At 39.7% G+C, this 13,856-nt stretch overlaps 1 protein-coding gene across 1 annotated transcript in view; it reads left to right on the forward strand.

Moving 5' to 3' along the window:
• The first annotated feature begins 2,591 nt into the window (after positions 1 to 2,591).
• LOC101850391 (DNA polymerase lambda) overlaps positions 2,592 to 13,856 on the forward strand; it is a 16,948-nt gene continuing 5,683 nt past the window's right edge. The window contains exons 1-7 of the mRNA XM_005091584.3: positions 2,592 to 3,481; positions 6,527 to 6,604; positions 7,978 to 8,085; positions 8,730 to 8,909; positions 10,050 to 10,178; positions 12,010 to 12,178; positions 13,293 to 13,384. Coding sequence (XP_005091641.1) covers positions 2,738 to 3,481; positions 6,527 to 6,604; positions 7,978 to 8,085; positions 8,730 to 8,909; positions 10,050 to 10,178; positions 12,010 to 12,178; positions 13,293 to 13,384 — 1,500 coding nt within the window. The 5' untranslated portion in view covers positions 2,592 to 2,737. The remainder of the gene's footprint in view (positions 3,482 to 6,526; positions 6,605 to 7,977; positions 8,086 to 8,729; positions 8,910 to 10,049; positions 10,179 to 12,009; positions 12,179 to 13,292; positions 13,385 to 13,856) is intronic.

Raw genomic sequence — 13,856 nt, forward strand, 5'->3', positions numbered from 1 at the left:
CCCCTCCCCTTCATTTTATTATTGTGGTCGTCTTAAATTGGTGGAGGTGGTGGTGGTATTGAGTTTTTGCTGTTGTGTTGTTAATGGTAGACTTATATTCCCCTAATTCACTCCATCTACAAGTGACTCGCAAAATTGACAGGGGCTGTTATGTTACAACAAATAGGCCCTACACCTTGGCAACTCGCTCCCTAAGAATTACCAGGTTCTATCTGCTCAGTACCTAGTTTTGAGAAATTTGACGTAAAATACTTTGAGGTTCACAACAGTTTTTTCAATTAACGCAATTCTTTGAATATCTTGACAGCGACTATCTGAACAACCTTACGATTTTGATAGAGTAGATAAATCGTTTAGTTTCTGACCTCATAATCTTAGCATTAGTAACTCAAAACGGCCGAAAATGTCAGATAGAACTTTGCAATTCTAAGGTAGAGCAGTGCTTGTAATCTAGGCTTGTCAATGTCCTCCACAAGTGAACGATTGGATCATATTGATGGGCGTTGGGGATCACCTGAGTCGTGACAAGTGTTAGTTATTTTCATGACCCGCTCGGAAATAGAAAACGTAAGTGGTCGGTATGACAATACAAGCCTCTTAAAATTGGCCAAAGTGGGCGCTGGCTATAAAACTAAAAGGTTAGTAGTATAGTAGTATAAGGTTTTACGGCGCTCGCAACTGCTAAGGTCATATGAGCGCGCTAAAAGGTTAACAAGCATCGCTTTAGATCACGAACCTAAACATACGTACTGAATTCACGGCAATTTGCGTAATATTTTAGCAATAATAAGCCTATCCCCGTACCAAGGAGAAGAAAATTGTTGATTTTTCACACGTTTCGAGGAGCAGAATCAGACAATGGTGCCTTCTGTAGGGAAAAATATATTACAGGTCAACGTTCGCTTTGTTTTTCCAAGTTACTAATAGTAGGGTAACAACGGAGGTCATGACAGTTCAACGAGTCTACAACATCCTGTTGAATCCATTAATTGCAAATTATATTGTTATACGTTTCGTTTTCGTGTTGGATTCTCAATTTTTCTTTCGGACTGGCAGTTCTAACTTTCTAATGTGAAATATTATTTTAGTTGTTGCTGTTGTTGTTGTTGTTGTTGTTGTTGTTGTTGTTGTTGTTGTTGTTGTTGTTGTTGTTGTTGTTGCTCTTCTTCTTCTTCTTCTTCTTCTTCTTCTTCTTCTTCTTCTTCTTCTTCTTCTTCTTCTTCTTCTTCTTCTTCTTCTTCTTCTTCTTCTTCTTCTTCTTCTTCTTCTTCTTCTTCTTCTTCTAATTCTTCTCTTCCTCCCCCTCCTCCTCCTCATCCTCCTCCTCTGCAGGTGGTGAGACGAAAGATTCTTTACTACTCTAAGGTATCGAATAAAGGGGGGGGGGGGGGGTTAGTAATAAACAGGGGGCGGGTGGACAAGTGGTCCAAAATTAATAAACGGGGGGAGGAGGGGGCATAAAAAGAGAGAGGGGGGATAGCACTTTCAACCTCACCCCAGTACTAGTACAGAACAATAAATCTGTTTTATTTCTCTTCAGGGAATAAAAGAACGAGAGATCTTGAAATTTGTGTGATTTTAGTAAGTTTACAGTAAGTTCTAATCTCCTTGGTAATTTGTCATTCAGATTTGTAGATTCTATAATAAAATGTGTCACATGATCGTCGGTCGAGAGGCAATTTAAGCTGGAAAAATAATAAACGAGGGGAATGGGACAAGAAGCGGGGGGGGGGGGGGTACGCAAAAAATACCCTGGAAATTAATGAGCGGAGGAGGGGGCGGCGCTTATTCGATACCTTAGTAGGCTAGTTAAAGAATCGTTGGTGCGACCATAGATGTTTAAAAGGGGGTAACTCTATGGGTGCTACCCAAGTGTGGCTGTGGGCTGCTCCCAAGGACCTCACCAAAAAAATGTTAGTGGTTAATGTATAACCTCCTTGGATGCTCCTTAAATTCTTTCTTTTCGAACAACTGTCGTCCTTAAAGTCCAAATACATGTACTATTTCACCTCCTTCGTCTTTTCTTTGTTTGTTATTCTCTAGTAAAACCTCTATCTCCTCCTAATTTTCTTTGAATGTTACGCCTATTCCCTTTCTTTGTCATGTTATTTTCTAGTAAAACCTCTATTAAATTATCTCCTCGATCCTCATTTCTTTATAGAATCTATGTGTAGGCCTATCTTATTCTCTAGTAAAACCTCTATCCCTTCCTTATTTTCTTTATATGTTATTCTCTAGTAAAACCTCTACTCTTCTGTGCCTATTTGTGCATAAGTGCCGTAAAACTACAAACTACTTAGTAAAACTAAACACACGGTGTCACGTAGTCTTGATTAGATAATGGAGTACGCACTGGACATACATACACACCAAGAGATTCAGGGAGTCCTAAATTGTACTTGTACCTTTGCTTCTTCAGGCTGATCTCAAACCCAAAAATCTATGTAGCCTTACGAGGCGGGGTGTCAAAGGCTGCAAGGTCTCTAGACCTACATACTTCTTGGAGTCATTAATTCAAATTAAGTTTTTTAAGTTTTAAATATTGGTCTGCCATTATTTTGAGTCAGCTTTTTGATTGTGCGAAGCGAAAAGTAAACGAAAAAAATACTTTTCCGACCGAGCTTGCCCCGCTGACAACACTGTAAACAACAAACAGCTGACAGGGGGGAGATGATTTAGATCCATGTCAAGATTTTTAATTTAGCGTTGGGGCTCTTGTGTTTGTTCTTGAGAGAGAATGACATCACTAAAACGAAAGTCAGATCTACCTCCGAGTGGCCAAAATAAACGGCTGGTAAACGAGGCCGGCACAGATGGAGACAATAATATCAATAACAATGCTGAGCAGAGCCAGAGTACGACTGCTGAAAAACCTAGTGGGTTTCTCGCCAAACTCATGGCTTTTATTCTTCCAGCTTGTATAGAGAAAGCAAGGCTAGAAATATTCAAGACCCAAATAGTAAAGAATGGTGGTAAGATTGTAACAGAATTTGATTCGAATTCAAACTCAATATCTCATGTGATTGTTGATGATAAAATGGACATGGAACGAGTGATGAGAATAATGAAGTTGGACACACCCCCACATGTTCCAGTTGTAAAGTCAATGTGGTTAAGTTCATGTTTGAAGAGTAAATGTTTCCTTTCATTTCAAGAATATGAGCTGGCAGCAAAGAAAGTTTCCCCCGAAGTCTTGGGTGAAGAGCAGAGAAATACGTCACCAGTAAGCTTTAATCGGGACGCAAAATCAAATGTTTGTTTAGGAGCTTTAGAAAATGGGCCTCAGACCTCTGACACTGCTGGAAAGCAACACTTTGGCAGAGCAGGATTTGTAGCTGGGCCATCTCATCAGGCTTCAACTACTACTGGGGATAGTGACAGTGATTACATAGCAAGCGATGATGATAATGATGAAGAACAAAGCCAAGCCGCCCAAACATCATCCAACTTTCCTCTAAGCTCACAAAAACCAATGGTCCCAGTAAGTCTTTATTCACTTATTGTTCCTCTCTTCTGCATGCTTACAATAATATCTTTGGTTAGAGTTCTGTCTTTCTTTGGAACTGGAATTGGTAGTCATAATTTTTTCATACTACAATTGTCTTTTTGAATTTGTTTGGGTTGCCATCAGCTATGATATTAACAGAGAAGTGCAGAAAGTCAATTGAGACTGTTGCATTGATTTTATCACTGATTGTGTTCTTTCCTCTATATAATTGTCAATAAAACTTAAAGTCTAAGTGCTATTTACTTAGCCATAAAGCAAAATTTGTCAGGGGAGAGAAAAAAAACTTTTCTTTCTTTCTTTTCACAACTACCTCTAAATTGTAATGTATTTTTAGTGCTTTTTCCGACATTTAGTATTTAGAATGTGAATTTCATCGAAATGCTTCTTGTGCACAAGCAACCCAAAATTACGAAATTGAAGTAAAAAAATGTTTATTAGAAATTTTGGGCTTAGAAGTAATTTTAACAGCTGATGGACGATATTGCACAATTGCAGAAATTCAATTTTCACTGATGAGGCACCAGGTCTCCACACATGGCATGATGAACAACCATCGACGATACAGCTTGGGACTTGGCAAAATGCATCATTTTTAAGGCTTTGTACGGTGCCTAAATGATCTTTGTGTGTAGCAGTAAGGGAACCAAATCCGAAACCTAGCTCTACCAGCTACAGTGGAGTCCACTTATTACAAGTCCTGAAATAACGAGAAGTCTAAAGACACTATTCTAAAACCCCGTTTTGTTATAGCGGAATACTGCTGCTGCTATGCGCAGCGCATAGGCCAATACATGTACATGTAAAACCTCGCCAGTTGACTCAGTTGAGAAACTTGTTGGTGAACTAGCGAAACAAAGAATGGGAGAGCCCACATGTGCCAATCAACAATGAAGGCCGGAGTGAATGAGTGGGGAGGGTGTGGCATGCGCAGACAAGAAGCAGAACGCTTCGCGTGATAGGCCAGCCTGGTCTAGACTGTCTTGGCCTACCATGCCTTTCACTTCTCCGATGCGGGGATGGAGAGGTCCCAGTGCTGTGATGGATGGAGCAATGTGTGACATGGGCAGGTCATGGTGTGTATCCAGTGTGCAAGAAGACGAAACGCACTGGGTACTGAGGGTGTAGTGGGGTGGGGGACAACACAGCTGGCGAGTTAGCGTAGAGCCCTTTCTTTTTGGTAGCCAACGCTGTGCTTTCTACATCGCTAGCGCTAGAGAAAGAAACCTGATTCGATTTTTGATCATGTAAGACCTAGAGGTTATAATACTGAACAAAATCTTCGTCGGGGAAGATAACAAAAAGAAAAAAAACAGAACACCAAACTCATAGATTAGGCCTACTTTTTTATTTCCCTTGAATTTATTACTGGATCACTTATAACGAGAATACTGCTATAACGGATATTTTGCACCTGTCCCCTCCCTCTCATTATAACAGGATTATTCCACTGTATAAGATGTATACTGGTTGTATTCTCTTGATGGATTATGCGATTATGAGTCCACTACGAGGGGTCAAAGTCAAAGAGCATTACTTTGAGATGGCCTAATTATTACCCCTAAAAAAAAAAAAAAAAATGGCTTTTGGATGAAATTACTGATTCCTTCATCATTTATAAAACTCATAAAATCTGTACAAAATGCTCCTATCATGCCTCTTATGATGTAACTGGCCCATTATCATAATTACTTGTTTGAATTAATTTTTCTTGATTGAAGGTTATTTTGGATGTCATGGGACTGGATGGAATGATAATTTTTTTTACATAACCGTGTCATCTTCATTTCAAAATGAATATTATTTCCGAATATTTTATCAAAATTAATGTGCAATGTAGATCTATTTTAAGTTTTTTAAAAATAAATAATATGCTCGTACAGATTTACATTTTTGATAAAAGTGAGTTTTTTTAATTTATCAAAAGTCCTAGATCTATGTTTTTAGTGAAAATTTGGTTTTAAAAATCATGTTGTCAGTGAATGATTTGATGACAAAATGGACTTGAAGCTTTGAACTAAGTTAGAGTGGACAGGTGGGGGGGGGGGGGGGGGGGGGGGGGGGGGGGGGGGGTTTTGTGGTCATGAAATATTGCAGTCGAACCTGTGTAAGACGGAATCGCAAGGGAGCCAGAAAAAAATTCCGTCTTAGATGTTAGACAGGGGAATTTAGGGGGAGGGGGGGGATTCAAAGGTCCAGCCAGCGGGATCAAGGATCGCTTGTCCGATCGGCAAGCAGTGGTCAAAACTTCACACCTCTCAATTGCTAATCCTGTCTGATATTACTGATAATGACATGCGTCAGTCTTACTTATCCAATTACCACCAGTGCTTGCCTTTCATAGGACTGCTGTTTGACCTATTAAAAACAGAAATGTTTGAACATCTCCTTTGCTTCCACACTTAGCCCCTCCCATCGATGTAACAAGCACTGTCAACCAATGCCACCCCTCACTGTCATCCTGTAACAACGATTCAAGGAACTCTTTTCTCAATGGCCGCACGATCAGGGTGGCAGGCATTGGTCAATCTAATTTCACACCTCTGGCTTCTGGCTACCCAAAAAAGTTTCCATAGTGGCTCGCTACTTGAGCACTAAGCTCTCACGGGCAGTCGTGAGATTTCACCCCCACACCACCCTGACCATCTGCATCATTCAGGGCTGACATAATGAGGTAACATCTACCCCCAAACTGCTCCCCAAATCCCCTTCCTGGCCCAATGGCATGTCCATGGGGTTAAGTTTAGAGCCGGGGGAACCAAGCTTGTGAGTTTTGTTTCAAACCAGGGCTGAGCGGGCAAAGCATTTTCCGTTTTAGACTAGTGAAACCCGTGGAAGGGAGCAGATTTTTCTTTCCATTTCCTCGTTGGACAGGTTTCCATTTTAAACAGGTAATTTATATCAAGGGGGGAAGCGTGGAGATTCCGTTAAGACAGGTTTCCATTTTACACAGGTTTCTGTTAAGGCAGGTTCAAATGTATCATGAATAATCTCTGATTGATAAGCTTTTTTTGTTTTCAGGTTGACAAATGGATTTGTGCTCAATCCTCCAAGAGCCCAAAGCCAAATCTCAATAAACACATAACAGATAAACTAGAAGTAAGTAAAAATTATTTTTGACATGACTTCAATATAATTTGCCTGTTGTCTCTAGATGAAGGTTTGGTAGAATGATTAGCCGCCTGACCTATCATCAAGGAAGTTGAAGCAAAAGCCATCATTGCCAAAAATTTATCTTCTCCATAAAATGAAATGTGAGACGTGCTGACAAAATGAGTTACTTCTCGCTGTCCACAAATGAAGATTTTGGCCAAAAATCGACATTAGGGTCAAATTTGTAGATTTTTCTATTGATGCCATATATAACTGAAACCGGTCTTTTATTATTTCATACTTATATATAAATTGTAACAATTTCACCTATATAAGCATGATGAATCTATTTCCTTAAGGCTTGAATCCGAGAAGTAACTCATTTTGTCAGCACGCTTCACAAATTATTAATTATTGTCAACTGTTACTGAGCTGACCCCAATCCTGTGGACTTGAACATGAGGGACATGAATTCTCATTTAAACTTAATGTAGCGGCACTTTGGGGAAAGATGACAAAAGGAAGCCACCTGTTCCTGCACAGTAGCAAAAATACCCAAAACCAGCAGTTCCGCTAATTTCCACAAATGTCAAAGCCCTCATAGGTCTGTAACTGTAACCATCTGCATTCAGCATGCCTTGTTGGATTTTTATTTTAAAATTTACTTCCGTGTAAATGTGGTCGTAGCCTACGTATAGTAGCATTAGTATGCCTCCCTACTGTGGTAAAAAAGTCTGCGGTTTCGTTTCCCTGAGTGTGGGAAAGCTATTTCATTTTACGCTGATGGAACTTTTCAGAGACTTCATGGTTGCGTTAAAAGATAGATGTCCAGTTTCAATGAATTTATTGATTTATTAATACGCACTTTGGTCCAACATTTATTTGCACAATATGGTATATGGCACAGCAGATACACAAATGTCTGTGCAGTACATCAGATAAACAATCAGAACTAGTGAGATAGATCTAATACTCTTGGAAAATAATATACAGGATAACACAGATAGCTCAAATTCGTCGGGACCAGCCTCGGTAGTTCGAGGGATCCGTAATTTGAGGGATATCGTACAAAAATAAAGTAGAAAAAAAACCCACGAACGCAGGCACAGTTCGACTGATGCGTGATTGAGTCTTCTATGTTTGATTTATCCATGTTATACTATACTTCAATTTCTATGTAATATTACACTTATATGATAACATATATACTTCATCAATTACTTTCAAACATAGATCTTTTCTACATCCTTCAATGATCCAGAGTCTCTCGTACCCCTCACATTTTATGATGACATTGTTATTAATTGTGCTGCTTAAAAGTCAAATAAGCTTGAAGTGATTTGAATTTCTAATTGTCAAAATTGAAATGACTATTTTAGGAAATGGTCAAGGCATACGAGAGTACCAATGACCGATGGAGAGCCTTTGGCTACCAGAAAGCTGTCCAGGCACTTCGAAGACATCCAAAAGTGATTTCGTCATGGGAGGTATTCTGATAGCATTGTATTCTGTTTGTTCTCATCACTTTTGCTTATGAAATGCCTATTAGTAATCTCATAAGAAGAGATTAACAGATCAAACAAGTTCGTCAGATAATTATCTGGGTATGATTAAGTGGCAGTGACAATCAAAGCAAGAGTTTCAAACGGCTTCATGTGGTCAACCTTTCTTTATGATTGACGTAAGATAGTAAAAATAAACCAGAAACAACTGAGGTGTTATCTTGACAGTTTTATACTGGTATTTGAAAAAAATATATATATACAGGTGATAGATTATTGCAGCTGATAATGAGGAAAGGGGCATGCAGTGATAGATTATTGCAGCTGATAATGGGGAAAGGTGCATGCATGTTCTGAAGACTGGGACTTTTTGAAAGTCATTTTTGTCTTATGTGTAACTTTTTGTTTTATGTTCTGTGTTGAAAAAAAGAAAAAGGTTATTGTGTTCTTTTTAGGTAACTAGAATGGCACAAATTTGGTTCTGTATGGGAATAAAGGTTCATACACAATGTTTGCTTCTTCTATGCAGATATCAGCTAGGCTGCTGTTTATGTTTTAGTGTTGAACAGTGTCAATTTTAACAGTAACAGTGCTAAATCTGGTGTGCTCTGTCTTGTCTGCATGTACAGGAGGCAATGGCCCTGCCAGCTATTGGAAAACGGCTGGCGGACAAAATCTGGGAGATTGCGGAGAGCGGGGAACTGAGGAAGTTGCAAGAGTTGAAGTCAAGTGAAGAGGTTCGAGTCCTTGAGACATTCACCAATGTGTGGGGAGCAGGGCCGACCACAGCACAACAATGGTTTCAGCAAGTGAGTTGAGGGAGAGTTTCCACCATCTGGGCTGTCTGATCAGTTTTAGTTTAGTTTTAGTAGAGGTTTTACGGCACTTGCAACTACATAAGGTCATATGAGCGCCAAGGGGTGGATGTCAACAGAGAAGTCCTTTCAGGGAATCAGACTTACTCTGCTCACCTCTCTAGCTTCAACAGCACAAAGTCTGCTTCGACTATCAAGGCACCCCGGAAATAACGGGTCACAAGAGTGTGGCAAAAACAAAAGAAGTAGGGGGAAAATGACGATAGTAAGGATTATAGTAAGGATTATAGTAAGGATTATAGTAAGGATTATAGTAAGGATTATAGTAAGGATTAGGAATGAAAAAGCAACAGTTCCCTGTTGCAGTTCAGGCACAGTTATGAGCATGACATTGATGAATCAGTCCATTTCCAATTACAATTGTACTGTGCCTAAGAACTCGAGATGTTAATGTCCCCCCCTCAGGGAATGGCCTAAAGACACTTCAGTCAGTAGCACTGCCCCTGGGGGGGTCTGATCAGTTTGTTCTTATCTCTCACTGTAGAAAATGTAGAGTAGGGAGGGAGGAGGGATTGTCTTGTGTAAATGTTCAGTCAACCAGTGGAAATTAAAGAAATATTGTTTATTAAAACGGCTCGATGTCCTGTCTTAAAGGTTTCTTCAGGAGCGACTGAGAGTAAAACTTAAGACAACACTGTATACATTATATACAGAAAAGGGACCTAACAAAGGGGCTATTGTGGTTTGTTAACGGTCGTGCCCAATGTGACTCTGTGTGAGCTTTCTAAACACACTTTTGCTACGTAAGTTCATTTTTCTGTTGATACATTGATAGTAAGATTAAGAATTTTTTGGTATGATGTAGAAAACTATTGGTGTTCTGTAATCAAATGGCAATAGGCCTACTTTGTCGCCACATAAAATGCCTCAAATAGTCTGGTTGGGATTTTTCAACATGTGAAATAAGTTTGAAAACAACTTTTGGTGGTTTTTCCAGAACACTGAAACTGAAATTGAACATTTCTCTTGTTTTACTCTAAAAATGTCTGGCCAAATCTGTCTATTCCGTCCAATTCTGTGGCTTGAAGTGGGACTTTTTTTTACTTTGCTTGTGCATCATCTATTTCTATGAAGGGATTCCGTACCATTGAGGATCTCAAGGAAAAGGCACATCTGACACATCAGCAGAAAGTGGGTGTCCGGTTGTACCAGGATTTGCTGGACCGCATGCCTAGAGAAGAAGCAGCGGAAATTGAGAAAGTGGTAAGCTCTGCTAACTGACGTCTGTATTGTAATAGTTGATCTCTTTGCTGTTATGCACATAAGATGTGGGTTAAAATCCAGTTTGGGGAAATTTTTTTTCTCTGAAGGTTGGCTTCAGTTTGTACAATCGACTACGGATGAGTTGATGTCGTCGATGGAGTGAAAAAAAGGTTAACTCATCCGAAGATCAACTCTACTGTTGGGATCTGATCTGTAAAGAAAAAGAGGTGCTGATACCCAAGAAAAAGATTAGCCTAAGGGAAGATCAACTTAAGTGAGTTCAACTCAAGCAGAGTTGATTTACCATGATTTGCTGGAACATATGTCCAGTGGAGAAGCAACAGAAATTGAGAAAGTAGTGAGGGGATATTTTTCTTTTTGCATCTCTTTTCCCTTGTTGTCTCATCTGTCATGGCATTTGTGAGTGTCGCTCAATGTGTCTTGTATTTTTATAGTTGTGCTTTGTCCAGGGCGTCGCAGGCCTAGTGGTTAGGCTCTCGGACTCACAATCGTAACGTCGTAGGTTCGAATCCCGTCAGGGGCCCGACGTTGTGTCCTTGGGAAAGGCACTTTACACGAATTTTCCTCACTTCACCAAGGTGGGAATGGGTACCCGACTATAGACAGCGAAAGATCTTGTCAGTTTGTTAGTGTTTGAGCGCTTAATCAGCTGCTTGCACTGTATGCTTCCCGGGAAGCTGAGAATGTTTCGGAGTGTTCTATGGTTTGCTGGGGTAATAATATAGTGTAAAGCGCATAGAGCCTGCTGTTGAGCGGGGACATGCGCTATACAAATGCTATTTATTATTATTTATTATTATTATTGTCAGTCGCTGTCTACCTCTGGAACAAGTAGCATATTTTATATTTTATAAAGTCAAGTTTTCAAGTATGTCTCATCCTTTTTGCTTTATGGCAAGTGGTAAGATGTGCAATTCCTACTTAGGGATGTCATTTTATCGAGTATTTCAACCTGCCTGCGGTGTCCCTTTCAGCCTGGGTCGACCTTGGCAGGCAGGGAAGTAGCAGCTCACCTTCTAAATGATCTAAATTGTCTCAATTTTTGGGTAAAACTGTTACTGTTAGGATGAATGACAATCAAATAAATCTTTGCTAGGTTAACATATCCAAATGAAAGCAGTCTAGTGCTAACTTTTCTTGAATTGTTGGGACTACCTGTTGAACCATTTCAAAATTTCAAATTTTTATGAATGAGAAAAAGTACAGAGTGATTCAGCTTCTTTTCCTTTATTTGTTTCGGTAATGGATTAGTCCAAATTTATGATTGTTCTTATTCTTGATTTTGTCCTTAGTGGCGGTTGCTCTGGTGTGGTTTACTTCTTCCTTCTTATCAAACATCGTCCTTATCTCCCCTCCTTCTTTTTTGAGTTTGTTACTCTCTTGTAACACCTCTTATCTTCGGCACTTATATGACCTTAATGTGCTGCAAGTGACGTAGACCACTTACTAAAACTAAAACTCTGGTAATTCCTACTTCTTTACTTTCCCTCTGTTACCTCTGTCAGTCTGTCCTAGTTTGTCCCAGTGCTAAATGACCATTGTTGTGTCGATGTGCTTCTCTTTACTTCAACAACAACAACAATTACTCCAACAAACTCAAATCGTGGGTGGTTGGCAGGTGCTCTGGTGTGGTTTGCTCCTTCTTTCCTATCAAACAACTATCATCCTTATCTCCCCTCCTTTTTTATGTTTGCTACTCTCTTGTAACACCTTTAATCTTCGAGCGCTCATATGACCTTATGCAGTTACAAGCGCCGTAAAAGTTCTACTAAAACTAAAAAAACTCAAATTCAACTGCTGGCTTACACAGGTGAGAGAGGCAGCGGAGAGCATCCAGGAGGGCGTGGTAGCCCAAGCGTGCGGCTCTTACCGTAGAGGCAAGGCCACGTGTGGTGACGTGGATGTCCTCGTCACCCACCCAGATGGCCGGTCTCACAAAGGACTCTTCTCCAAGCTGCTGGCAAAGCTGAAGGACTCGGGTCAGGGAGTGTTTTTTTTCTGGACAGAGTAGAGAGTAGCTTGGATACAGATTGAAACTTGCATGTTATACTCTTGGGAAAATGTTCTGGAAAGGAGAAAAAAAAAGTGGTATTTTTTGTTAGGCTGTTGGGTTCACAACAGAAAGGTCGTGGGTTTGAACCTTGTGAGGGGCCAAAGGTTATGTTCTTATGAAATTATGAAAGACACATGACAAGAATTTTCCTGATTTTTCCCGCGTGGGAATAGATACCTGACTATAGACAACAAAAGATCTTGTCAGTTTGTGAGTGTTTGAGAGCTTAATCGGCTGCTTGCACTGTATGCTCCCGGGAAAGCCGAGCATGTTTGTCAGTGTTAAACAGTCTGCTGGGGTAATAATATAGATTGTAAGTGCTGTTTATTAGCAAGGACGTTGTATCCCTGTCAACAGCAGTCGGCCTTGACAGGCAGTGTTAAAGCAGCCTACCTCCAGTTTTATTTAAGTTTTTTGGATGGGTGTGTAAAATATCTGCATTTTTGCCTTTTATTTTACTGTATATATATATATCGACTGCATAGTATAAGACTCTTGTCATACATCCCTTTTCAAAATGACGAATGGCGGAGTCTTACACTAGGAAATTTGTAAAGTAAATTTTTGTGTTGTGTGTCACAAACCAGTTTTTTTTAAAACAAGATTCTATAATTATTGTTTCCACAAGTGACTTTCAAAAAATAAATATATCATGTGAGATATCTGGGAATGGGTGGATGTAAATATTATTTCTAAAACACGATAAAAAAAAAAACCCAAACCCAGACACTGTTTTACCTTTGCTCAAAACTACAAAGTGTGCTAACTTTTTCCCAGTTCTTGAAGGCCACATCACACCTGAAACCTTTGTAGTCTCTTATTTTATCTTTGTAAAGACTAAAGTGTTGTGCTATGAACTTAATGGCAGTGAGGGATTGGAGGCTACCAGTGATAGTCCCCACTTCTTGTCTTGGCTCTTTGTCATCTCTGTCTGCATTGCATTTTTTATTGCATTTTTTCTGTACATCATCATGTGGATGCGTTTCTTCCATTTTCAGAAAATACATAGTTGAATATTTTTTTGCAATTTTATCCCCCAGGTTTTCTGACGGATGACCTGGTCTCAGCTGAGGATGCAGGCAACCAAAAGAAATATTTAGGAGTGTGTAAGCTCCCTGGAGAGAATACAAAGGTTTGTGTCATGTAACCACATGAAATGAGAGCCTGGATGACAGAGATTTCATGTCAATTCAACTGAAACTAAAAAAATTTTTTTTCGAGAAGACATAGGTCTGTGATCATGCACATGTAAAGGGGAGACAGTACGTAGGTCTGTCTACATACATAGACACAAAGTGAGAGCCTTTGTGGCAGAGGAATACGTCCTGGAAGCTTAAACAATAAACTTCCTGGAGTAGCATGAAGAGACACACACACATGTAAGTAGTTCGTCGTCTATCACACCAAAGGGCGTATCCCTGTTTTCTTACTTTTTCAGGAGCACGATTTAAAGATTTTCAGACTTAGGTTGCTTTATCCTTTTCCCTTGTCATTATAGGAATTTGCATCGTACCATCGCGATATTTGGATATTGTGTGCATGATAAGATATCAAACAATCAGCAAGATTAGTTTTGCACTTTTTTTTATAATTTCACTGCGAAA

The sequence above is a fragment of the Aplysia californica genome, unplaced genomic scaffold (assembly GCF_000002075.1).
Source record: "Aplysia californica isolate F4 #8 unplaced genomic scaffold, AplCal3.0 scaffold00032, whole genome shotgun sequence".
NCBI lineage: Eukaryota > Metazoa > Mollusca > Gastropoda > Aplysiida > Aplysiidae > Aplysia > Aplysia californica.